The sequence below is a fragment of the Balaenoptera borealis genome (genome assembly GCF_965194805.1).
Source record: "Balaenoptera borealis genome assembly, contig: HAP1_SCAFFOLD_2261, whole genome shotgun sequence".
In the NCBI taxonomy this organism is placed as follows: Eukaryota; Metazoa; Chordata; class Mammalia; order Artiodactyla; family Balaenopteridae; genus Balaenoptera; species Balaenoptera borealis.
Window position 1 is genome coordinate 1 of NW_028122028.1, and position 26173 is coordinate 26173.

A 26173-nucleotide genomic window follows, 5' to 3' on the forward strand; every position below is an offset into this window, starting at 1 on the left:
TGAGAATATGGGTTAAATGAGATAATAGATACAGAGCAAGATACTTAGAACAATACCTGGCGGGGAGTCAGGGCTGCGTCAGTGTTGGGTATTATCCTTGCTACTACAACTCACACACCTAGAAGCCACGGGTCTGAGGAGTGTAGGGGGAGGGGGAAGCTTACAAACTGCCAGGTGAAGGAAACGCCAGGAACTTGGAGCGCCTCCTCTTAGTTTAGTCATGGTTCTTACACACTTGATTACTTGGTTTCAATAGCTGATTAGAAAAGGAGGTGCTGGAAGTAGGTTCCCTAGGAAAGGCAAAACTAACTCCTAGAGGCTCAAGGAAGATCGAAGTACCAGGAGAAACAGATGCAAGAACCACAAGAATCATAGCCGACTGGCAAACTGTGGTCCTTTAGGGCAGAGGGTAAAAGTCCTATGCACCCAAAGCATACGAAAATCTTCGCTGTATTCTAGTACAATTATTGACAGCATAAAGACTCTGTTCAGAAAATGGCTCGCCCGTGAAGGTGGGAGTATGTTTTATGAACTTCAGAAGTAATGTTATGTTGGACAGAACATAGTAGATTCACAAGAGATCCAGTGCTAAACAACCCAGTGTATGTATGGTATCTCTTTCTATAAACCTCAGCTCCAAGCTGCCTGGCTATTTAGGTCTTGCACCTGTTTCAATTTTTTTCTTTAATGGGATTGTTTCTTGGATCTTTGAAATTTTCCTGGCAGGCTTTCAGTAGCAATCTGTCCCAGTTAACCTCACTTTCTTCCTGTATCGTACCACTGTATTCTTGGTATCTGATCATTTACTTCAAGACATCCTGAGATATGCATTGCTCATAATTATGCTGTAGGGTGAAGGTATAGCAAAGCTTAAAGGCATTAGCAAGAAGAAAGACATACATGGCTATTTCTTTGTATAAAGGTAGATGTTTTCCATTTTTATTTTTATTTTTTATTTTTTTCTTCCAGGTGGGTGGGATATGGAATATGCAGAAGAAAAAGAAAACTTGGTTTCCATCTAGGTGAAAGCTCTTAAAGATCCAACCATGGCAAGAAATACTTACTTTCTGCTGCTGGGTGGAAAAGGTGTGCTTTCTGAGCTTCAACCACCTTTCTGGCTTCCTGCCTCTGGAAAAGACCCATAAGGGGAACGCCATGGGTCACAAGAGTTACTTAGCTGAGTAAATACACATGAGTGATTGGGGGTGGGAGGATAACAAAGTCTTCTCTAAGTAACCAAGTCAAAACTAACAATACCCAGTTGTCAGAACATCAAATGAAGCTGCCCAAACTATCACCCTAGACACGGCCAAGTATTTTAAAGACTAGCTGTTGAGGACAATATTTGACGGATGTAGTTTTGTTTTCTAGCTTATGTGAACAAGAGCGCCATGGAGGAACAACAGAGTGAATGCAGCTGGGGAAGGAAATCCGGTGATTGTAGATGGGGAACACTTGGCAAGACAAGGAATGGTTAGGGGTTGTTTAAAAAATAAAAAAAGGATTTTGTTTTTACTGCCAAATTTATGGCTCAATTCTGATTCGTATCAGTAGGATTTGTAAGCTGTCCTTTGACTGGGGTTTGGCAGTTTGGTACATATTGGTGGTCTTAATCCAGTATCTGGACCAGAAAGCAAACGTTTTCATCTTTGGAATCCCCGTTACAATTGAAAATTTTCCAAGGAGACAGTGGAAGCCAGATGGGAATGCGGCATGCATTACCCTGTTAGCACAAAGTCCTCAGTTGGTGCTGTATTGCTTTGTGCTTTCTTCTTTCATTCCTGAACACTCATGAGTGCCTACTGTGTGCCCAGCCTGATGAGACTCCAGAACACTAGATGCTGAGGATTTAGAGCAGTGAATCCAACAGACCACATCTTTGCTTCATGGAGTTTGCATTCAAATGGTAGGGAAAGGAATGAAAGATGCAATATAATTACGGTTGCCAGATTTAGCAAATAAAACTACAAGGCACCCAGTTAAATTTGAATTTCAGATGAATAATGAATTTTTTAGTGTTAGGTAGGTTCCAAAGATGGGATGTATTTTATATGGCAACCTTAAATATAATGCCGGGTAGTGGTAAGAGCTATGGGACAAATAAAACACAGTAAAGGGCTAACTAGAGATAGAAGGGGGCAATTTTAGTTAGGGCAGCAAGGGAAGCTCCCTCCGACAAGGTGATGATGGAGCAGAGACATGAATGAAGTGAGGGAGGGAGCCAGGCTGGTAAATATCTGTGCAAAGCTATCCAAGAGAGCAGGAACAGCACTGCAGAGACCCTGAGGGCCAATACTAGGGTGACGAATTGGGCTCTGCACCAGTAAGCATTTAATAACCGAAATGAACTAACTCCAGGTCAGTCTACAGTTCTATTAGCCACTCATATCATATCCTAATTCTGCAATGTGTATTATTAAAGTCTAAGTGATGGTGGTAGAAAAGGACAAAGAATGGTAAGGAAGAAGGATAGTACGTGGAACTGTTGAGTTTGGCACTGAGAATGGAATTCAGCCTCAAAGCTCCACACCAGGGGACTGGGAGAGCTCCTTTGGAACCTTATACTGCTACCTTGCTCTATGCTAGAGAGTACTGCTGGAGTCTCTAAAGGCAGGCGAGTCTGTCAGATGGAAAGGCTGCTTTAAATCTCAACCTGCAAGGACTTCCCTGGTGGTCCAGTGGTTAAAACTCAGCGCTCCCAAGCTCCCAATGCAGGGGGCCTGGGTTCGATCCCTGCTTAGGGAACTAGATTCCACATGCTGCTACTAAGACCTGGTGCAGCCAAGTAAATAAAATAAAATGTAAAAAAAAAGAAATCCCATCCTACAAGCAGAATAGTTTGGTATGAGTGTGAGCACTCCTATTATTTCTACACTTGCACGTGTACTTCATGACTTCTTCACTATCAGAAAGTGCCCAGGATAACAGATCAAGTTTTCCAGGGCTTCCCTGGTGGCTCAGTGGTTAAGAATCCGCCTGCCAATGTAGGGGACACAGGTTCGAGCCCTGGTCCGGGAAGATCCCACATGCCGTGGAGCAACTAAACCCGTGCGCCACAACTACTGAAGCCTGCGTGCCTAGGGCCCGTGCTCTGCAAAAGGAGAAGCCACCGCAATGAGAAGCTCGCTCACCGCAAGGAAGAGTAGCCCCCGCTTGCCGCATCTAGAGAAGGCCTGCGCGCAGCAATGAAGACCCAACGCAGCCAAAAATAAATAAATAAATTAAATAAATTAAAAAAAAAAAAGAATAGTTTTCCAAATGCTACCTGAAGAGCCAAAGCTCTAAGGCAAAGGTAAGCCTTCCTTGGCTTTATATTTGTTCGTGGGCTTTTGCTATTAAATTCTAAGTGCTTATTAGTATCTTAGCTAGGATAGTAATCACAAAGGAAAATTGTCTCTTCTGTGACAAGCTTCCTAGCAGAAACAATATAAATATTTTAACACAAAATAAATAAAGAGAAGGAAAATTGAAAACTGTTCTTTCCTCAGATCCGCCATATGTGCCCCTAAGATCCTCCCCACCTGATCGAGGAGGAGTCCTGCGATGGTCTTGGTTTTACAGATGGCAAGATTTTCCCATCTTTTGTGGCAAGCTACTTTGGATTTGCTAAGGATAAAGGGATCAGACCTTTTTTAAAATTGAGATTGTCCTTATTTACCCAAATGCTTTATTATTTAGTAGGTTCCAGAGAGGAAGGTTTAGGGATACTTCTGTGCATGTTTTCTCTTTCTTCTCCAGTCACCTGGTACTACAACCTCAGACAGGACGGATGAGATGGATGAGGCTGGAGTCAAATCAGGGAGGCGCTGAAGAGGCAAAATCAGCAAGAACCAAAACTGGCCACTCCCCACCCCAGCCTGGACTTTGAGAACCTACACTATACCTTAGTGTCTATGTTAACATGACTTTCTGTTCTGTTATTTTAATTAGCATTTCTTTATTCTTCCAGAGCTCTCTTGCCCCAGAAAATGGTTTGGTTGTTTCTTAGAGGAACTTCTCTAAAGACCCATCAACTCTTGATGAAAAGGACACAGTAATCCGTGCACTAAGATTCTTCAAATCCCTCGCCTCTAAGTCCTCACCTTGCTGTTTTTACCAATCCTGGACTCATGCCTCCTAGCCAAGCTCCCACATTGATAGGCCCACCTTAAACCCAGCTTCCAATTCTCAGTAAATTCTTTTCTTATTTTATTTTTCCTGCCCTTGCCCCTCCTCCCACCCCACCCCCCCGATTCTCAATCAGTTCTGACCGTCCCCCCTCCTTATGAGACACTGTGCAAGCATTTTGAGGAGTGTTCTCCCCGACTTCCCGTGGTGAGCCTTCAACTCAGCTTTGTCTTGTCAGCAGGTGGTGATGATCATGTGTGGCGAGCACTTTTGACGAGGGCACTTTTTCTTCCAGCGGAAAGGAATAACATGGTGTATATGCATTTAATGTGATAAGCTGCTTGCTTAAGGGCTGTTTGGTGAGCAGAAATTGGTTGAAAAGAGGTTAGTGATAAGTGAAGAAGTCTCTGTAAGAGAGCAGGAGAGGGACTTCCCTGGAGGGAAGTGGTTAAGACTCTGCGCTTCCACTGCAGGGGGCACGGGTTCGATCCCTCGTTGGGGAACTAAGATCCCGCATGCTGCACAGTGCAGCCCAAACAAACAAGCAAACATCAAACAAAAACAGAGAGAGCAAGTGAGAGGGAGCTCCTTAAACCAGGGCATCCACAGAGCTGGGGACAGAGGACAGGTGCACTGAGAAGGCTGCAGAAAGCACAGGCAGTCCTCGCCTCCTGGCTGTGGAGGCAGGAGTGCAACATGGCAGAGGGATGGAGAAAGGAGCGTGGGGCCGTTGAGTCACATGCCACCGTGGAGGACGGGAGGAGAGGAGGTACCTTTTGGACCTCCCGAGTTAGACATGACTGTCAGTCATTTCTCGAGCTTACTTGACAATTCATTGTGATCTGGAGTTACAGGAGATGTTAGGGCTAGAAACAGAGATTTGGGAATCCAGAATAAAGAGATACTTGAAGCCCAGAGAGCAAATGTGTTTCCCCAAGAAATGCAGAGTTCGAAAAGCAGAGGGTCAAAGATAGAACCTGGAAATATGAAAAAGAATGTATATATATATATATATATATATATATACACACACATATATATATAACGGAATCACTTTGCTGTACAGCAGTAATTCACTCACCATTGTAATTCAACTATACTTCAATAAAAAATAAATTTCTTAAAAAAGATAGAAGGGCTTCCCTGGTGGCACAGTGGTTATGAATCCGCCTGCCCATGTAGGGGACATGGGTTTGAGCCCTGGTCCGGGAAGATCCCACATGCTGTGGAGCAACTAAGCCCGTGCGCCACAACTACTGAGCCTGCGCTCTAGAGCCCGTGAACCACAATTACTGAGCCCACGTGCCACAACTACTGAAGCCCGCGTGCCTAGAGCCCATGCTCCGCAACAAGAGAAGCCACCGCAATGAGAAGCCCGCGCACCACAATGAAGAGTAGCCCCCACTCGCCGTAACTAGAGAAGGCCCGCGTGCAGCAACGAAGACCCAACGCAGCCAAAAATAAATAAATAAAATAAATAAATTTATTTAAAAAAAAAAAGAACTTTGAGAACATCCATATTTAACAAACAGGACTGCAGAAAACTCAGCTAGGAAGAAAGACTGAGAAAGCATGATCTTTAGAGAAAGGGGAACAGCGTCAAGCTAAGGGAAAGAAAGGATTTCAAGAAGGGGCTGATGTGAGGAGTTCCACGCAGAATTCCCAAAGTAGGGACAATCTTTCAGACTATAGTTTCATTAGGGAGGCAGCCAGAAAGGGGGGTAGAGGGTTTATTTTATGCCACAAGAGAAAGGGTCTTTATTCCTCTTGACTGAATTTTTGCTTAGAGGGTAAGGGTAGGATGGGCTAGTTAAAAGAATCTAGGAAGATGGGTGGCAGCACCTGGAGGGGCTTAGTTACTGCTCCCTTTGCAAAGCAACTGAGTGGTGCCTGTGGTGCGCAGTGCCTAGCGCTAAGGTACAGTAAGTCCCCTACATAGGAACGAGTTCCATCTGAGAGTGCGTTCGTAAGTCCAATTTGTTCATAAGTCCAACAAAGTTATTCCAACAAAGGTACCCAACTAACACAATCAGCTATATAGTACCGTGCTGTAATAGGTTTATAATACTTTTCACCAAATAATACATAACAAACACAAAAGATAAATACAACATTTTTAATTTTACAGTGCAGTACCTTGAAAAGTACAGTAGTACAGTACAACAGCTGGCATACAGGGGCTGGTATTGCAAGAAGAGTTACTGACTGGAGGAGGGAGAGGAGGTGGGAGATGGTAGAGCCGAAGGATCATCAGCAACAGGAGATGGAGGGCAAGCTGCAATTTCACTCACGCCTGACGTTGATGGCACAGGTTCTGGTTCCTTGCTGGATTCAATTCTATCTACCCTTTTGAAAAAATGATCCAGTGATGTCTGGGTAGTAGCTCTTTTTTTCTTGTCATAGATGACACGGTAGCACTGGATTGCATTCTGAACGGCTGCTGCAACCTTTATGTACTGTTCTACGTTCGGGTCCTGTGCCTCAAAAACTAACAGTGCCTCCTCAAATAAAGAAAATCCCCTTGCCATTTCCTGCATCGTGAATCTCTTCGGTTCTTCAGTTACTTCTTCTTCCCCTTGTCTCTCTTGGTCCTTTCTCTGGGCCTCCAATTCCGTCAGGTCTTCATTAGTAAGCTCCTCGTGTTACACAGCAAGGAGTTCAATGAAGTTGTCCTCTAGGAGATCTAGCTTGAAATAAAGATACTGTAATACTGTACTCAATACAGTACTGTAAAGTACACAAAAGCACAACCACTTGTAGAAGATGCATGCGCATGACAGTGTACATCAGACATGTGAAATAACATGTAATTGGACATGCGAACACACGTTTGCAACTTGAAGGTTCGTAGGTAGGGGACTTACTGTAGTTTAACTGGTTGTGGTTTATGCTCTGAATTTCCCATGTGCTACAGTCAAGTTGACTTAACACTCTGTGTGATGGACTGGGAGGGACAAAATGAGAGAAAGGTCAGAGGAGAGGCACTGATGGAAAGGGAGGATCCAGGAATCCTCTGGAAGTGATACAGTTGATTGCTTTTATATTTGGTGAGAGGCTGAGGTGGAAACTCAAGACGGGTGTGATGATGATTATTTATCTGATCATGATTATTTATTTCCCCAAATCTGGACTGTCAATGCAGTGAAATTAAGGAATACAAGTTTTCACTCTACCTAGCAAAAATTGAGCTTGTCCACTCAAGGAAAATTTTCAAATCCAGTGGCTTTTACTCTTTTTTTTTCTTTTTTGGACCGCACCGCACAGCATGTGGGATCTTAGTTCCTCACCAGGGATCAAATACGTGCCCCCTGCAGTGGAAGCGCGGAGTCTTAACCGCTGGACCACCAGGGAAGTCCCCAGTGGCTTTTACCCTTGATGAATCACACCTATATATTCACTTATAAATTAAACACAGAGAGTACTATCCTGATATGTCTTGTACATTACAAATTATACACAAAAACAGAAGTCAAAGAAGGTTGAAATTATGATGGACTAAACAATGTCATTAAAATTTAATTTTCTTAATGAGCAGTATAAAGTATTTTGCTCTCATTAAAATTTTTAGTATTCAACCTGCATCTTTTTGGGAAATCTTGGTAGAACACATTGTGATAAAGCGATTTGAAGATCTTGTTCTAAATTCAATTTCTTTTTAGGTTGGTTGTTTTAAACGCTGTCTTAGTGGGAAAAGACGCTTCACAACGTTATGTACCATTGGAACAGGTGGATCATTTTCACCAAGTGCTTAAGGATAATGCTCATTTTTTAATCCCACCTACCATCTATGCAAAAGGTTGAGTGGAAATTTGGGTGATGAATCGCTGTTTCCCAACATCAGTCAGTTGTTCCTGTAAACTGGAAGATGTTGCAATTGCATTTTTATATTTTAAACAAATAGGTTCAAATATACCAAAGCTCTTCATCTGGGAGTTGTATTTTTTTTTTTAACAGTTTAGAAAATTCACTTTATGATATAAACTACGTAGTTGATAGTTGTTAAAGGTAATATTCGTACATAATTTTTAGCACCAAATCACAAGTGATTGCTAAACATCTGTTTCTAAAATGCTCTCTCCATAGCGTGAGTTTCTTTATAAAAGTAATCACTTTCTTTCTTGTGGTTAGAACATTATCTTTAAAAGAACAGATTAAGCATTTTTTTTTTCTTTTTTGGCCTTGCCGAGAGGCTTGTGGGCTCTTAGTTCCCCGACCAGGGATTGAACCCCGGCCACCGCAGTGAAAGTGCCAAGTCCTAACCACTGGAGCGCCAGGGAATTCCCACGCATTTTTTGTTCTAACAAAATATCTGCCAGACAGTGTGTTATGGACAGCATTTACTAATGAAAAAGACAGCAGATTTGAAACTACTGTCTTTAAGAGGACAATGAATAACTTATCTTTATAAAGTTCTTTGCTGTAACATATCCAGCAAACCACTGTGTGGTACAAAGATTTCAGTAGTCATGCCTCATCTTTCAAAGTCCAGGATTGAGTCTGGCAGGAAAGTCCTTCTTATACCCCCCCACCCCCCTTTAAAAATAAAATTAACCTCACTGATGATATCCTGTAGCAATCTCTGAAATTTTGGCTTCAATTTCTTGGCTGCAGTAGCTTACCTGTGAATGATTCAGTGATCAATTTTGTGTGCTGGAACTTTTGTAATTTAATCCCAGAATTAAAAATTCCTGGAGAGTGGCTGCTTCTTTGGTTGTTATTGTTACAATAACATAAACTCAATATATGAGTTTTTTAAAAATCATATATTGTTTCCATTAAAGAAATCATTTATTATTGAGAATATACCTTCTCTGCTAAACTTTTTATTTAGTGGTTCGTAAAAAATCAGTTTGTACAGCTCTGTCATCATTGGAACAGGATCATGCATATGTACCCTAAGCAGTAGCATGTTAGAAATAGCTGCTCTTCTCTTTCAACAGTAGAGCAATCTTCCCACACTGTGTAATTTATTCTAATACGTGTTTGCTCAAATCTACAGCAATATTTTTTAAGCATCTTCCAACTGTTTGCTGACAAATGAATGTATTTTATTTTGCAGTCATATTTTCTGGTTATTATTTTCCTAATTTAACATTTGTTGGTTTATATTTGTGTTTTCTACCTCTCCAGAAATAACCAATGTTTCCCTAGTGATATGTGGCTTTGGGTCTTTTGGTGTTAAATAAACTTATCATTGTTTAGCAAAAAATTGTGAAGTATTTAATCATCTCTTATCTCCAAATGTCATTGAGAAAAAAAATCCCTACAGGCGTTTAATCAGTCTGGATGTTCTGAACACCTAATTTTTCAATGTCTTTCTATATATGATGATGGCATTGGGGAGACCTCAGTGAGCCAAAGTATCATTGTCCCTGATCTCACAGGTTTCTTGTCACATGGGGAGAGAGCCAAAAACTCAGGTGTTGGGAATTCCCTGGTGGTCCAGTGGTTAGGACTCGGCGATTTCACCATGGTGGCCTGGGTTCAATCCCTGGTCGGGGAACTAAGATCCTGCAAGCACGGCAAGTGTCACGTGAAAAGAATAACTTAGGGACATGTCAGGGCCACTCAGCTTGTATGTGTAGAGAGAGGTCAAGGAAGGCTTCTCCAAGTGAGTGACATAAATTTAGACCTAAAGATACATGGGAGTTAGTTAGACGAATGGGATTGGGAAGGGTGGGGAGAGTCTTCCGGAAAGAGGGAACAGCACTGTGAAGGCCTGACAGTGAGAGCCATCAGGTCTCATTCAAAGAACGAAAAGTTCTACAAGGCTGGATCTTAGAATGTGAGGAGGGAGGGCAAGGGATGTGGACAGGCAAACGGGTTGATTCATGGAGAGTCTTCTGAGTCTGGACCTTATTCTAAGGACAATGGAGAGATATGGAAAGGTTTGTGAAGAGGGGTGACAAGATGGCATCTTTAGAAATGTTCCTAGAGTTCTCAGTGTGGAGAATGTATTGGAAGTTGGCCAGGTTGGAGGCAAGAAGATCAGTTAGGGACCAGTTTTGAGCTGAGGGGATGAGCAGGAGGTTGAGTCCAGGTGATGGATATGGAGAGAAGGGACTGGAATCAACAGATCCTTGGGAGGTAGAATCCTCAGCACATGGCGATGGAATAGATGAGGTAATAAGTGTCATCAGATGGCGGAATCAAGGGGGAGGTGGATCTGGTTTGGTTGGTTTCTGGAGCTGTTTCTTAGAAATAGGCTCTGGATAATCTCTGGAGAGCCACCTGTGAGGGAGTGAGGAAGGCCAGATTAGGTAGAAGGAGTTGACCCACAGTGCTATGGAGACTGAGGCCTAAGCCAATTTCCAGGGAGTTCTGGAGCTAGGATGGCTCTTTAGAACTGGCCCAAATTAAGGCAAGCCTTTGTCTTGCTACATCAGCCAGACATTGGCTGCTCCCGGGGGAGGAGTGTAAACTTGGGTGAGACAGTTCACAGGACCTGGCACAAGATGGTAGCCAAGGCAATTTGCCGGGGACTCAGTTGTGAGTGGTCAGCTATCAATAGTCTCAGCAGCTAGGGGATGGGGTTGTATAGCCCAAAGATGGTTCTAGACAAAGCACTTACAGTATCCACTACAGTGGCAAAAGATCTTATGTTTAGCTTGGGACATGCTTATTTTTAGGTACCTGTGGGCTTATTATCCATTCTTTAGTTCACAAATAACTAGTTAATTTCAAGTGTGGGATGTACAAGGTATTGGGCTAACTGCTACAGATGGTGGGGGGGAAGAAGATGCAAAGATGAAGATTCACATACAGAGGGCCCAGGTAGCCCCTGTGCTGCAGGGAACCAATGAGATCCGTTCTCGGGTGGAAGTAAGTCCCCTTTCTTATGTGTCAGCTTCTCCTCCTTAAAGGATTAAGTCTGATTGTCTTTCCTTTTCTCATATACCTTCCTAGCTCTCCTCTTTCTCTTCCCCTCCTCTTGGACTTAGTAGGAAAAAGCCCAAACACCAGTTCCTTTCAAAGAAGCCCAGACATAATTTAAAAGTTACAAAGGGTTAGGAAATCTTACAAAGTTCTCAACAGGTATTGTCCGTTGGCCCATAGTTGCTGAAGATGACTCTTTGCTGGTATCCCAATCCCAAAATTTCTTGCTCTTCTTTGATTCTCTAGAGTTCATACAACAGCCCTTTCCTCTGTCCCTATCCTTCTCTTTCCTTGGGCAAGGCTGGCTTTTCAGTATTTAGGCCTAAAGAGACAGTAGGAGATGAAGATAAGTGAATTCATCCAGGGGCCAGGAATTAGGAGGTCATTCGGATATTTAGGGGGACTCTTAAATAATGCCCAACTTTGAACCGTTAAATTAATTAAATGAGGAGGCCATTAAACTGAGGCGGCTCTAATGCCACTTACGTAAATAAACCAAAATCTAAGGCCGGAAATACCTCCAGGTTACAAAATCAAAACCGATAAGGATGGCCAATCACAAACAGCCAACTAGGTTTTAAGCTGTAGCCAAATAATTTCCTTGCTTTGAGTCCTCACCTTCTCCCGATGCCTCTCCCCAGCTTCTGTAGGTGGAGTCCCCTACCACTTCCGGTTTGGCACTGCCCTATTGGAATAGATTTCTGCTCAAATCCCCACTTAAAATTTTTAATGTGTCTCAGTTTATCTTTTAATAGGACCTAGCCCCCACCTCCTTCAGGTCTCTGAGTGAAGGCTTTGCAGGTATTTCCAGATAAGGTTTGGGAAAGGGGAGGTGGCTTTGCTATGGAAAATCTGTTTATGAAATAACTAACAAAAAATAAGGGGAATCCTCGCCTAGACCTCCCCTCAGTCTATTTCTGGCAGGTTAATATAATAATAATTTAAATCTGGTTATGATTTCTTTCATAGGTATGTTTTTGGAAAATATTAAAAAATTCTGATTCTATCAATATTTTGTTGAAGACATAAGATGGATTTTTTTTTTTTTCCCCCTTTGCTGGCCACTCAGCTACAGATCTTGAAATTGTAATGTTAGTGTTAAATAGTGTAATACTTCCTTTGAAAACAAGCCAACAAATTTAACATATGAAACTCTATAAACTCCTAGGCCTAGTCTTAGTTTTGAGCTAAAAAATATGTAGCTCAAGTCAGGGGGCTGTCAGTTTAAGGAGTGGTTTTTCCGGCCTTTTGATGGTGAGATAAAGGAAAGGCTTTTCTTTTTGTTTTCCTTCTCTTTTCCCTCAAGGAACACACCTTTTGTGTGCTCTGCCTAACAAAGGAATTTCCCAATTTCATAGTGGAATTCAGAGGAAAAGTATGATGTGTAGACTGATATCTACATGCGCCTACAAAGTCAGATTCAAACCACAAAAGGTTTAAAAAAAAAAAAAAAGCAAAAAAGAAAAGCTGGGATTTTGCAATACACTGATTGGAGGAAAAAAACGAAGACATTAAGAGCTAGCAATAAAAACAGCAACAACAAAATCCCAAAGGATTTGGAATTCCTTCAGTTTCTATTTGACAGAAGAATAATATGATTTCTTTGTTCTGCCCCTTCTTATCTACAGCAGTCAAATAATAGTTTATTTCATTCTTTACTTCTATTGTTGCCCAAAGCAGAGTGGTGCCCAAGATACCCTTACATATGCACAATAATAGAATGAACGTTTATATTAATTTTTTGGAAGAGGGGTAGTGCTATTTATTTTTTTTTAAACTTACACTAAAAATTGTTTTTTTCTGCTGTGAAATTCAGTGATTTCATAGAATAAAGATGGGTGCTTTGCTTTTCACTACGGATCTACCTGGCAAAGGGATTTCTCTGAAATTCTCTTTGTAAAAACAGAACTGAGATAATTTGCAAGAAGTTATTATCTTTTACTTCTGGTTGGTTAAGGTTTTTAAAAAGCAGATGCAATGTTATCTGTTGCTGTTTGTGCAAATGATGAATTGTGCTTTCAAACTAATTTCCGAGGCTTGACCAAAATACTGGGCTTTGTAAAAAGCTCTGCTCAAAAAGTATATGACATTCTGAAGCCATGTGAGGTGGTTCTACAACCGAAGGCTCTCTATGATAAGCAATCCAGACTTGAGTTTTGGAAGTACAATTCTTGAAACCATTCAAACACTTTGTGCTGTGCTTTCAACTCTTAGGAGAAGGGAATTGGGGGAGGGGTAAGAAGGTATTCTAAGTAAACAAAGATTCTAAATCTAGGAAAGCTAGGATTTACTATGGTGTGGACATTATGAAATTCCATACATCATAATATGTGTAGTGGATCAAGATTTCAGATAAGCAAGGCCTTGTATCCTTTCCAATGCACGTAATGTTTTTACATGCATATTAATAAAGGCCCACCTTCGGGAGAAGAAAAAAGGCCTCCTTTCAAATGAAATCAAGCCCAGGTAAAGTTGAAACTCAACCCACAGAGTACTGGCACCGTTTTCAGGCTAAAAGAAGAAGAGTTTCAATTTCACCATTTTGTAACATTGATAAATGTGATCCGGTGGCTGGCAAAATTTGCAGATTACATAGCTGTTTCTAAACACGTGTAAATATGTGTCCCAATTTACGTGCAACTCCAAACAATTTGCTGTTTGAAATTAAAGACCAACAACTCTTCCGTGAAACATTCAGTTCATTTACATGAAAAGTCTTAAATAGCAAAAATGCTTCTTCCAATTTACATCAGACAATGACCCCATAACAGAGAACAATGGCTTCCTCGATGGAAGTTAATGCAAAGCAGAGGCACAGAGATAACAAAACAAAACAAAACAAAAAAACACAACAACCCCCCCCAAAAAAAAACTAACAAAAGAAAACTTTGCAGCACACTTTGCAAATATTAACCAATTAATCTAATTTAAAATAAAGCACAGAAACGCTTCCTGTGCTGGGAGTCTTCACGGCTCCTCGAGTAATGTCAGTATCTTCAGAGTCCGATCAAACAGGAGTGAGCCTTTTTCAGAGGTGTTGGTGACATTGTTTTCAGATCCTTCCATTTTGTCCTATTTTAGGGTAAGCACAATTCGCTTGATTTGGGGGTTCCTCGTTTTTTAAAAAACCTTTCAACCGAGTGCACGTCTGTGGACCTTGTACGAACCAGCACGCAAGGCTTTATAACAGCATACCTGATCTGGTGCTAATATATTATCTCCATCTCGGACGTGGTAACGGTTATACACCTTTGTGGTCTTTACGGGGTTTATGTATGTATCTTTTGTGTGTGTGTGTTCTGGAGTCTGTGACCACCTGCTGTATGTACAATATGTGCTTGTTACATTTGTACACATTTCCCTTCGTGAATTTAAAGATCTAGCTATTACATCTTGTTTACTCAATATCATCCCCCCCTTAAAAAAAAAAAAAAGCTACATGAACTGAACATGCCATGTTTCAATCTGGCCCCAGTGGCTTTTTCTCCGAAAGCAAAACGTGTGTCTTTTACACCAGGGCTTTCTCCCCACCCCAGGGGGTGTCTTCCATTCTTTTGTGGCTCAGTTTAAGGCGAAAAGGGCTCCAAACCACTAACTACCCAGAAGAGAGCCCCTTCTTCCACCTCCAAGGAGAATTCCAGATTTAATGCATCTGAAGATAGCGTGCTCTCTTCTGACTTATTGGCCACCATTACGAGGATAACAAAACACCACCTTGGCTTCAAGATCCTGGGTAGAGGCTCGCGGTCTTTTGCAACCATCTTTGGCGAGGCCTTGCTTCCTTCCACTCGAGTAAGTTGCGGCTTGGGGCCATGAAAAGGACTGGGTGAGAGCCTGCAATGCCGCTGGAAAAAGCAGCAGGCCCTCAGCACCACCATCACCACCACCACCCCGCTCTCCGGGGCGAAGCCGCGATGCGGCGGCCGCATATGGGCGAGACTTGGCAGGTCCGCGCGGCTCGCCTTCCCTCCGCCGAGTCGGCACCGGCCGAGCGTCCGCGCCCGCGGGCTGCGGGGCTTCGCGTCTCGCCTCCTTCTCCCCGATCCTCCCTTCCCCCACCGGCCGCCCCCTCCCCCTCTCCTGCGCTCCCTTTTGTTCGCTCGCCGCTCGGGCCGAGCCGCCGGTGTCGCCGCCGCCGCCCGGGCCCGCACCCCGATCGTAGGCCCCGGCGTGGCGGGCCGCCGCCGCCGCCGCCGTGCGGCCTAGAGCGCGGCGCCCGGGGAGGCGCGGGGCCCGGGCCGGGCGCACCGCAAGGCCGCGGCAGCGGCGGCGGCGGCGGCGGCGGCGGCGGCAGCGGGGCGGCCCGGGCGGCGGCGGCGGCGGCGGCATCGGCAGCATCGGCGGCGGCACCGCCGGCGAGGCCCCTCCGCCGCACACGCACACCCCGACCCCGGCAGCGGGAATGCGGCTGACACGCCCGTAACATGGAAGCCGCCGCCGCCGCCGCCGCCGCCGCCGCCGCCGCCGCCGCTACGACGACAGCAGCAGCAGCTACAGCAGCCGCCGGCGGCGCCGCGCTGAACAAAGGTCATCCGAGCTGCGGCCCAGACGCCCGGGCTTGACCGCTGCGAAGGCCAACCCCGGGCAGTGGGTGGGTGTGCGCCCGGGGCGCGGGGGGCGGCGAGGGGGCGGCCGGGCCGACTGAGGGGTGCAGGGCCGCGGAGGAAGCGGCGCGGGCGGGCTGCGGCGAGGGGCGGGGGCGCGGGCCCCTCGTGCCCGGCCCTGCGGTCGGGGCCGGCGCGTGAGGCTCCGGCCCCTGGGCCTGACGGCCGCGGCCTGTCCCACCCAGGCCTTGGGAACGGCCGGCCTTCGCGGCCCGCCGGCCTCCTTGGGGGGGCCGAGGACCAGCCGGTCTGGCTAGGCCCCGCAGGTTCCGAGAGGGGGGCCACGTGAGCGCCGCCGCTCGCCTCCTCCCCCCTCCGGCGCTGGCGCTGCGCAGCGGATTTTTTAAAAGGCCTCTGTGCCCCTCTGTCCCACTGGCCCCGAGTCCGCCCCCCGCCTCCACCCCGGGCAGCCCTAGACTTCTTGCCCGAGGTGAAGGGATTTGGACTACTCCCCCCAGGTGCTTGAAAGAAGAGAAGGTCGGAGGAGGAGGAGGAGACTGGGGGGCTGCTGGTGGTGGTGACAGGGCTGCGAGAGAGAGGAGAGGAACGGGAGGAGGGGGCTGGGTGGGGGGGTGACAGGCAGAGAGGAGCCTGGTCAACGAGCCCGCAGCACTCTGCTAGGAGGCCGAGGCCGGCCCCTGCCGCCGACGCAGCCAGGGTGAGCAGACACACATAGATCGCTTTCCTGGGGGCTCTTTGTCAGCCACCAACCCAGAGCACACACACTGACACACACGTACACAAAGATCTGAGCCAGGTTGTGGGAGGTAAGTGGGGGAAGGAGAAGGAGGGGCAGCAGTGTCTGCGGTGGGCTTTGGGGTGGGCGGGAGGGGGGATGGGCCCGAGGGGCTCTGGGGTGCTCGTGAGGGGAGCCTTTCCAGGGCTGCGTGCTCGTGCGGCGGTGGAGGGGACCCACGATGACCTTCCCGTCCTCACCAAGACCTAAGAGGGAGCAACCACCCCCAGCGAGATCCTCCCTGTGCTGATGATTTTCAGGGACTTGTTGGCAACTCAGCGAGGGTTGCCATAGCTTTTTTATGTAGGGTGACCAGAACCGGTTGAAACTGGTTTGAGGCAGATCAGCTCCTGAGCACAATGCAGTCACTGAGCTACTACAGTGGGATAGCAGCTTCCTCCCTTCATGGCAGCCAAAAGCAGAGGAGCTTGCAGGAAGGGACCATCCCAACACAGTATGTGAATGCACACTTAGACACCACACAGCACTGGTACGTGACTAATGGAGCCCTAGAAGATTCTGTGTAGAGAAGATGGGGAAAAATGTGCAGGTTTGCAAGGTCTGAGATTACTTGGGCTTTTCCTGCCTTTTTCTTTTGCTTAAGGGATGGACAAGGAGCTGAGATTTATGACCCTTATTAAAGAAAAAAATGTGCCTTGCTAGGGTGGGGACACTTGGTTTCTGCAGTCTCTCTCTCTCTCTCTCACTCTCTCTCTCTCTCTCCTTCTCTACGTTTTTAACAAAACAAAACCAAAATGAACTGATGGATTTGTAATGATAGTTTGTTTGTTGCTGGAGAATGCTACTTTGCATGCTTTTTTTCTCTTGCAGGGTATGTTCTGTTTTGTGCTTTTCCTTTTAGAAGCTACTAAAGGGTTTTGGGGATACTTCTGACTATTATGAAGGCCAAAAGGTAACACTATTGTTCTAGGAAATGAGCATAAATGCGTTCCAGTGATGCTGTAAGGCATACATGCTGTCTTTTTTTTCCTTGTAGGCCTGTTGACTGGGGCTGCTTTTAACCCTTTCATATTTGCAGAGAATGCAACCGTGTGACAGTAACTGAACATTGGTCCAAAGTCTTTCCAAAAGGTCAAGGTTCACAAGGTGAGATATGATAATTTTGAGCATGAATTTAAGTATTTATTTGAAGATCCGTTCAGACACAGATTGACAGAGCATTGGTACCCTGGAGATAATATTGGGTGGAGAGTGGAGAAGAAATACTCTTGACGTCAGCCAAGTTTAATGGGATTAGAGTGACTTCATGATAGTGTTGCTATCAAGGCGAAATCAGAATGACTTCATTAAATCGCATGTGGCTGGTCATTTAGAAGAGGCAGGCCTGAAAAGCAAGTTTAAGAGAATGGTAGGCGTCAGGGCCTTGTGGGGAATGCACTGTTTTGCATAAGACTAAAGCACTACACATGTAGCATTTTCCCGATGATTACAGGAAAATGGAAGGGCTTTGCCAAATCCAGGCAGCCTCGCCACCTTTTTGGGATTTGAGGAGCCTGAAGGTAGATTTGCCTTTTGTTCATTCATCACCTTGCTTTTTACCTTGCTCTGTGTGTTAACCTGAAAGGCTTTTCACTCCAAGTCAAGTGGTGGAATGGCTTTTATTGATTTGGGCGGGGGTGGGGTGTTGACCGTGAGTTTGCCATTGGATTATTTGTGGCATACGTTTTAATATGGAATACTTAATGCAATGCCAGGAGGAGACTGGGTAGTCTGGCTTTCTCTGTGCAAAGATGCCTGTTAACTCAGAGCTTTACAGCAGTGGATGGTAGAAAATGTCCAGTGCCTTAAAGGATGACAGTTTGACTTGAGCTGGCATTTTTATGCATCCTCCAAAACCAAAAGAGGTTTTAGAGGAGAAGAGAGAAGCAGCAGTGATCAGTGGTAGCAAAGTAAAGAACAAAGGCAGTGAGACCTCACAGGGGAATACAAAACATTTCGCCTTGGGGTTCCTTGTGAAAAGAGCTGCAACTTCCCCAAACAGGAAACCAGCAGTTCCAGAATCAAATCCAAGATGATCGCAACAACGGATAGAACTAGTTCTGTCTTCTGGTTTGGTTAAAGTACAGTCAAGAGGAGCCCATAGAAGACACGATTGAAAACAAATTTCTCCCCTACTCTGTGGAGGGTATTTTGTTCCTCTTTGCATTCAGCAGAACAGTCTTTTCAGAAGTGCCGAGGGTCTTAGAATGGGTTGTGTGCTGGCAGTTGGTGGGCAGAATATCTGCAGTGAAGGGTGTCAAGTATGCAAGGGTTTTATTGTTGAAATTTTTTTCATACGATTTCAGAGCATCCGGCGTGTGGTAAAACTGGCAAAAGAGAAACAACAGGGCATGATTAGCTCAGAATACTTTGTGCGGTATTTAATAGAGATAAATGTAATCTCGGACTGAGAGGCCAGTAAATAGCTCATGTGATGGAACAAAATTCTTGACAAATCACTGTGCGAAAATTGGTTTTCAATTCTACAACATTTTTGACTGCCAGAGGTTCTGTGTCTGAATGTGGCAGAAATCTGCTTGCAAAGCAGATCCCAATCCACGTTGCATGATATGCTGTTCCTGCTTTTCTGGTGCCAACTAAAACTCAGATGGCTAATGTGATAAACCTTAATTAGCTTAATACTACAATAAGCTGTTTTATAATTGAGTCCTTCACTCCTATCTTTAGAAAGTCAGTGATTTTTATTTAACTTTGACAGCTAACCCCCTGCAGTGACTGTTTCTTGATAGGATGTTTAAAAGCCCTTTTTGTGAGGCGTGGCGTGTCCCAGAACATTCTGGTTTACTCTCTGTGGTTTTTAGATTTGTTACTCCCCCTCCCCCCAGAAGGCGCCTGGAAAATAGCATTTGCTTTGCACGCAGGCCCGTCTTTCCACTTTCCAGCTGCAAAGAGCCGTTGCAGGTCGGAGAGCTGGTTCTCCAGGGCTGCAATCAGGAGCCCATCTTGGCTGGAGGTTTGTCTCAGGTGGCGATCTCATGCTGGGCTCTGAGGATGTGGCAGGCCCAGGTCTCCCGGAGAGGAACAGAGTTTTCTGGGCTCGGGAATGTGAGTGCGGAGAAGCCGCAGTATCCTCTTGCCCAGAAGAGCCAGGTGGGAGTAGGGTGGCACCCACCCTTGGCGCCGGGGCCGCTCCAGGAGCCCGGAGCCCAGCGCCTGCTCGGGATTGCCTGGGGCAGTCTCCAAGGACGACAGGCGGGCCATCCCCTCTGGAGGAAGAATGTGTGGGTTTGGCTGAGGAGGGTCCACTGGAAAGAAAGAGTCACTGGGTGGTGAACCTTTGCTTGTTTTTATCATTTGCCTACTTAGCATCACTTTTTCCATGTTAAAGAACGTTGGATCCAGGGTTTTTAGAACTCTCAGCCTCCTGGTTTAGGAGAACTCTTGCTCGCTCTCTCTCTCTCTCTCTCTCTCTCTGTCTTTTGCTGTCTTTTCTCACAAAGAGATTCCCCACCCACCTCCCACCTTGACTCCTTTCTAAAGGAGGGTCTAGGAATGCTGCAGCCAACACGTGGATGGAATTTTCTGCTGATACCTTTGACTAGGATGAGTTAGAACTTCAGGATTTGTAGTCTCCCCCCGCCTGTATTTCTTCCCTTGAAATGCTTTCTTGGGCTGTGCTGTGGGGTACCGTCTGTCTCCCGTTGGTTTTGAATAACCTTTCCCATATCCTTGGTGGAACTCCATTTAGCTGTTCACAGCTGGAGCGGAGGTTGCCCTCCTGTGGAACCTCGCAAAGGTTGCCAGCACGGGGAGGGGGGGAAAGACTTGGGGTTGCCCCCCACCCCGTCCCCCTAACATTTCTTCCTCATCAATGCAATACAGTAGCAACAAAATAATAACAACAGCCACTGCTTAACGTCAAGGAAATCCACACCTTTGTGTTAATTATACAGGCAGTACCTCAGAGATACTGTAGGTCTGGGTTCCAGACCACCACAAGAAAGTGATTATCGCAATAAAGCAAGTCACTTGAATTTTTTGGTTTCTTGGTACATATAAAAGTTATGTTTACACTATACTGTAATAAGTGTGCAGTAGCATATCTAGAAAAACAATGTACGTATCTTTATTAAAAAATACTTTATTGCTGAAAAAAATGTCAACTATCACCTGACAATGCACAGTTGCCACAGACCTTCAATTTGTAAAAAAAAGCACAGTATCTCTGAAGTGCAGTAAAGCAAAGCGCAAAGGAGGTATGCCTGTATTTGGCGTATAATCTTTAACTATGTCATGGTTAAATAATTAACTTTTTTTTACTTTTAAATTTACATACAGTAAAACCCACGGTTTTATGGGTTTTGACAAGCGTGTCGTGCTGTGTACGCGCCACCACTACCCTTAGGGAGTAGTTCCCTTCCCTGAAAAACTTTCCTCCTGCTGTCCCTTTGTAGTCAGACTCTTCTCTCCACTCCAACCCCCCGGCAGCCAGCGATTTGTTCTGTCCTTATATTTGGTCTTTTCCAGAATGCCATACAAATGGCTTCTTTGACTTACAAAGTGCATTTGAAAGGCATCCATATTGTTTTCTGTATCCATACTTGGTTCTTTTTTTTATTGCCGAGTTGTGTAGACCACTTTATGGATGTACCACGGTTTGTTTCTCTGTTTTCCCGTTGAAAGACATTAGGGTTATTTCCAGTTTTTGGTGATTTGGGAATAAAGCTGCTCTAGACATTTGCATACAGGTTTTTGTCTGAACATAAGTTTTTCGTAAGGACTTAGGAGTGGGATGGCTGGGTCATATGGTAAGTAGATAAGAATTAGAAGTTAGAATGAAAGTAAATTCAGCTGGTCATAGCTCACAAAAAAGATCTAGCCTTGTCAGCTGCAGTTAAGACTTCCCAAGTAAATTTCTCATAGCAAATGTTATCTGAAGACACATGAGAGATGTTCATGATAATAGACCACTCACTAACAGGATGACAGGCTTTATAACCCAGAACTAATCGGAATTAGCCGAAAGTGGAAACAAGAACCTGCAAGTGGTAAAATATCCTTTATTTCCTTCAGCAGTTATTCCTAATCTCCTCAGAAGCATTTGGCAGTTTAATTTTCACATTTGTCTTCAGGTTCTATAAAACACCAACCAATAATAGAATGGAAATTTTGGAAAGGGGTACGAAAGATCTCTGTTGAAATCTTAGCTGCAGAAAGAACTTATCATTAATGATAATTTGTCTGATTTATTGACTGTCAAAATATTGGTGTTATTTTAATATTTGAAGTTATTCAGCTTTTGTGTCTTTTAAAGAAGTGAAAGTATTTAAGCAATATCAAAGCAATGAAATAGGGAGATTTTGGAAGCAGATTGGTTTTTTTTTAGAGGATAAAATAGCGTTCAGGATCAGGAAGAACAAGTAGACAGAGGTTATGGTGATGTGTAGAGGGAGGGAGGGAAGCCCGGGAAGTGGGAATCATTGTTAATTTGGGGATTATTTCATCCATTTAGCAGATACTGCGTGTTTACTAAGCACCGGACGTTGTGCTAGGCACTGGGAGGACCGAGGGAGAAGGAATCCGGAGAGGAAAACCTAGTGGGAAGTAGCCTACAGATGCTATGACAGGAATGTGAATAGGCCACCTAGTGCCAAGCGTGGAGGGAGGAGCCCTGCAAGAGGTGGCTGCTGAGCCGGACCGAGGAAAACCAGTAAGAACCTGTAAGGCAGGCAGAGACTTGGGGTGAGAGTGTGAGAGCCCGACGGAGCAGCGTGTGGACAGGCCCTGGGAGAGCTTGGTGCCGCAGGTGGGGGTGGGAGAGTGCGGTGGGCAGGGGAGAGCAGGAGGAAGCCACGAGGCTGACAAGGGCCAGGCTTCTGAAGGTCGTTTTATATCGTCCATTCCAGCGTGGGCTTCCCTGTGTAGACAGCAGAGGCAGAAAGACTTTGAATGACAGAGGTCCTGGGCCAGCGCCACGAGGATGGAATGAGGACTTTTCATGCTGGAGGCAGGGAGGTCAGAGGGGAGGCCCCACCCCAGCAGTGCAGGAGAGAGGAGGAGGGCTCGGTCCGAGGCGTTGGCCTGGGGAGGGAGTGGTAGGTGGTGACCGCGTCAGGGGCAGGTGTGTGTGTGTGTGCTGGTCCCCATTAGAATGCCGCGTGATGGAGGGGGCAGAGCAGAGGATGGTCTCTGAGGTTACTTGCCACGGGTTACTCCTGTCTCTCAGAGTCTGAATTCAGGAGGCAGAAATGATTTGGGAGGTGGAGGTGTTGATACAGTGAGTTCAAGTTTGGGTTGTGTTGCCCATGGGGTGTCCTTTGCCTCCCAGATCTGTTTGAGCTGGAGGTCTAGACTGGCAGCAACTAATATAGAACAGAGATGATAGAAGAAAGGTATGAAAAGGTTTGAGTTCGGGCTCCCATAAGATAATGGTTTATATAGTAAAAAGCATAAATGAAGGGGAGGTAGGGGCTGAAGAACTTGAGATGCATGTTTCAGAAAGTTGGAGGGCAGAACATTTCCAGAAAGGCAGACCACGTGTTAGTAGCTGACACCTGCAGACAGCACAATCCGTTGCGGTGGCCTTTCCGTGCATTTAGTACCAAGACGATGAGGTGAGCTGTGTGCTATTATCCCCATGGTGCAGGTTGGGAAACTCAGGCCAAGATCCTGGCCAAGGTCTGCCAGCTCAGAAGTGGTGGTGGACACCTAGAGGGGTGGGATAGGGATGGTGGGAGGGAGATGCAAGAGGGAAGGGATATGGGGATATATGTATATGTATAGCTGATTCACTTTGTTATACAGCAGAAACTAACACACTATTGTAAAGCAATTCCAATAAAGATGTTAAAAAAAAGAAATGGTGGTGGAGGCAGAATTTGAAGCCTGTCCCTTGTCACTGGGCTCTTCTGCCTTGGGGACAAGGGGAAACCATGGAAGGTGCTTTTGGGGGAGGAGCCTAGAGAGACACAAGTAGGGGGTTAACAGCGAAGGCACCAAAGACGCTTGCGTTGGGAGTGGCCTTTAAGGACGGTGGAGGTGAGCGTGTGTCATGGAGAAGCTGGAGGCACAGTAGCTGGCCTTTGTAGTTAGGCAGGTTTTCCTGACTTTAGCCCTCACGGAGAGGGGAGAATCTGTATCTACACCAAAGATGGACAGTGCTAGGAATAACCTGTTGGAAAGACTTAATTGTTTTTTTCTGGGTACTAGGGTGAGGTACAAATTGGGAGAAGGAACAAAGAGGTGTTTTTGTTTTATTTATTCTTTGAAAAGGATAAGAAAATCAAAGGAAACTGAAAGTGGTGTTGTGAAAAATGTTTTGTTCTAACACAGAAACACAAGTTTAAAGAATTCTTTGAATCATCTGCTACAGACAGGAAGTTCTAAATTCTGCCTGTTTTAGAATGAGGGGGGAGAGCAAATTCTACTTAATCTAAATCTGGAGCCTGAAATAAGTAATTTTTAGATGAACTCAGAGTGGCCTTCTTAGCTGTCCCAAGTATTCCCAACCAAGTATCCTCTAGTTGATGGTCGTTAGGACCCCCAAATGCAGGTTTTGTTTTCAGTCAGATATTACTACAACTGTACATAATTAGAGATTCCGAGCATCTTGAAGGATTCATAGAGACCTAAAGGTAAAGTCAAGGTGGTGTGGTTCTTGAATGTCTTCTCAAGTCAGCCTTACCTTTTAGGGCGCCAAACTCCTGCTGACTCATGGGTCTGGTAATGGGTATTGATTTTGATAATTTTCTTCTGTGAGGAATAAATTCTTTAAGTATCTGAGTAGTAAGAATTTTTGAAAAACTTCTAGGTTAGAAAATTTCCAGCTCTGTGTTTAAAAAAAAAAAAAAATCACAAAGCTGGAAATACATTAAATATTTACAGTTACCTCCTTATTTTCTACAGTGAGCCCAAATTGGTGGTAGTGCCGGCCGGGGCCGGTGGGTGGTGGTTCAGAAGGTAGTTAATTTTTTTTTTTTTTTTTAAACATCTTTATTGAAGTATAATTGCTTTACAATGGTGTGTTAGTTTCTGCTTTATAACAAAGTGAATCAGTTATACATATACATATGTTCCCATATCTCTTCCCTCTTGCATCTCCCTCCCTCCCCCCCTCCCTATCCCACCCCTCTAGGTGGTCACAAAGCACTGAGCTGATCTCCCTGTGCTATGCGGCTGCTTCCCACTAGCTATCTGTTTTACATTTGGTAGTGTATATATGTCCATGCCACTCTCTCACCCTGTCACATCTCACCCCTCCCCCTCCCCATATCCTCAAGTCCATTCTCTAGTAGGTCTGTGTCTTTATTCCCGTCTTGCCACTAGGTTCTTCATGACCTTTTTTTTTTTTTTCCTTAGATTCCATATATATGTGTTAGCATACTGTATTTGTTTTTCTCTTTCTGACTTACTTCACTCTGTATGACAGACTCTAAGGTAGTTAATTTTTTTTTTTTTTTTTTAATTTATTTCTTTACTTATTTTTGGGTGTGTTGGGTCTTCGTTTCTGTGCGAGGGCTTTCTCCAGTTGCGGCAAGCGGGGGCCACTCTTCATCGCGGTGCGCGGGCCTCTCACTATCACGGCCTCTCTTGTTGCGGAGCACAGGCTCCAGACGCGCAGGCTCAGCAATTGTGGCTCACAGGCCTAATTGCTCCGCGGCATGTGGGATCTTCCCAGACCAGGGCTCGAACCAGTGTCCCCTGCATTGGCAGGCGGACTCTCAACCACTGCGCCACCAGGGAAGCCCGGTAGTTAATATTAATCGCACATTTGGAACTAGAACCCAGCACTCTAGACCTCCTGGTCTAAGACTGTTGCCATCATTACTTTCTCTTTGCCTTCCAAAATTTCTCATATGTGTTCTGATGGTATATATAGGCCAGCTCATACCTACAGTCCTCACATCATGTGAACCTGAGAGCTTGAATTATTCAAATGAAGCCCTCATATAGGTACTCATTGATCAGCTGGTTCTTAGCAGTTTTGCTGATTTAACATAGCAAGAGTGGAGAAGGTAGTTTGAGGTCTCTAGCTTGAGAATTGATTATGGCTAGTGTTCTACTTAAATCTGGGTGGTAAGGCCATGGAGATTTTCAGTTGCCTTTGGCCAGCTCTCAGTGATATATACCTGTCTGCCCAGCCCTCAATGATATAAACCTGTGTTCTGCCACCGGCTAGCTGTGAGACCTCAAGCAAGTTACTTAAATTCTAATCCATACTTTTCTTGAGGGTTGTTTTGAAGATTAAATGCATATGAAGTGCTTAGGGAAGTGGCTGGTGCGTGGTGAGACCTCCCTAAAATCTTAGCTATAGTGTCCCTGAGGCTTCCTGTTATAGGGTAAGGCCCTTAGCCCTGACATTATCTTTTCTGTCTTGGTGTTTCTCCTGTTCTTCTACCTCCTTTATCAGTAGTGATTTTTGTTTTTGGAGGGTGGGGCATGAAAACATACACAGTAAGTGTCTCCTGCTTTGTCTGTAGGTTTTCAGTTACAGCTGCCCTATATCTGGTGAAAGTGGGTGAAATCTAGGCAAGAGTACTTGTTCCTACTTGGCTGTACTTCCTTTTGTAGCTGGAAAATCTTGGACAAATTTTGTAGTTGTAATCTTACAACTGTCTTTGCTCCCAGAAAAAGTCAGCCCAGTCGGCGAGTGGCTAGAGTCTGGGTTGTCTGTCTACTGGTGTAATTTATGTCAACCAGAGTTTAGAAACAAGCAAAATTTGATCGTGAATATATGGCAGGTAGCTCAAGCCTCTGTTCCGTCCCTTTCCTGCCCATGTTCGCTTGCAGGGACCAGATAGTCGTGTCTTGTACACTGGGATTTGGAGGTGATGGAAGATTGAGTGGAGAAGGGATCCCCGGGACCTTTCCGTCTAGGACTGCCCTGTCC

General features: G+C 45.1%; 1 protein-coding gene and 2 long non-coding RNA genes across 8 annotated transcripts in view; 2 read left to right on the forward strand and 1 right to left on the reverse strand.

Annotated features, from left to right (window-relative positions):
- Positions 1 to 6: 6 nt before the first annotated feature.
- On the forward strand, positions 7 to 4658 carry LOC309622359. The gene is made up of 2 exons (XR_014240750.1): positions 7 to 1181; positions 1372 to 4658. It is a non-coding gene; the product is annotated as an uncharacterized lncRNA (long non-coding RNA).
- A 670-nt stretch (positions 4659 to 5328) lies between these two features.
- On the reverse strand, positions 5329 to 15321 carry LOC309622360 (uncharacterized protein; the record flags this gene model as incomplete). Of its 2 annotated transcripts, XM_082409450.1 has the most annotated exons (3): positions 5329 to 11305; positions 11602 to 11668; positions 14698 to 15321. In XM_082409450.1, the coding sequence occupies 3 exons, from the start codon at positions 15319 to 15321 to the stop codon at positions 11259 to 11261; spliced, it is 738 nt and encodes a 245-aa protein (XP_082265576.1). In that variant the 3' UTR covers positions 5329 to 11258. The 2 variants fall into 2 exon arrangements, with proteins under 2 accessions (XP_082265576.1, XP_082265577.1); XM_082409451.1 differs by lacking the exons at positions 5329 to 11305; positions 11602 to 11668 and adding an exon at positions 13665 to 14055.
- The window catches only part of LOC309622361, a 33257-nt gene continuing 22375 nt past the window's right edge, over positions 15292 to 26173 (forward strand). For 2 of the 5 annotated variants that reach the window (XR_014240752.1, XR_014240753.1), the window contains exons 1-2: positions 15581 to 17236; positions 17321 to 17430. This is a non-coding gene — a long non-coding RNA (uncharacterized lncRNA). The other 3 variants (XR_014240751.1, XR_014240754.1, XR_014240755.1) reach the window with 3 other exon arrangements.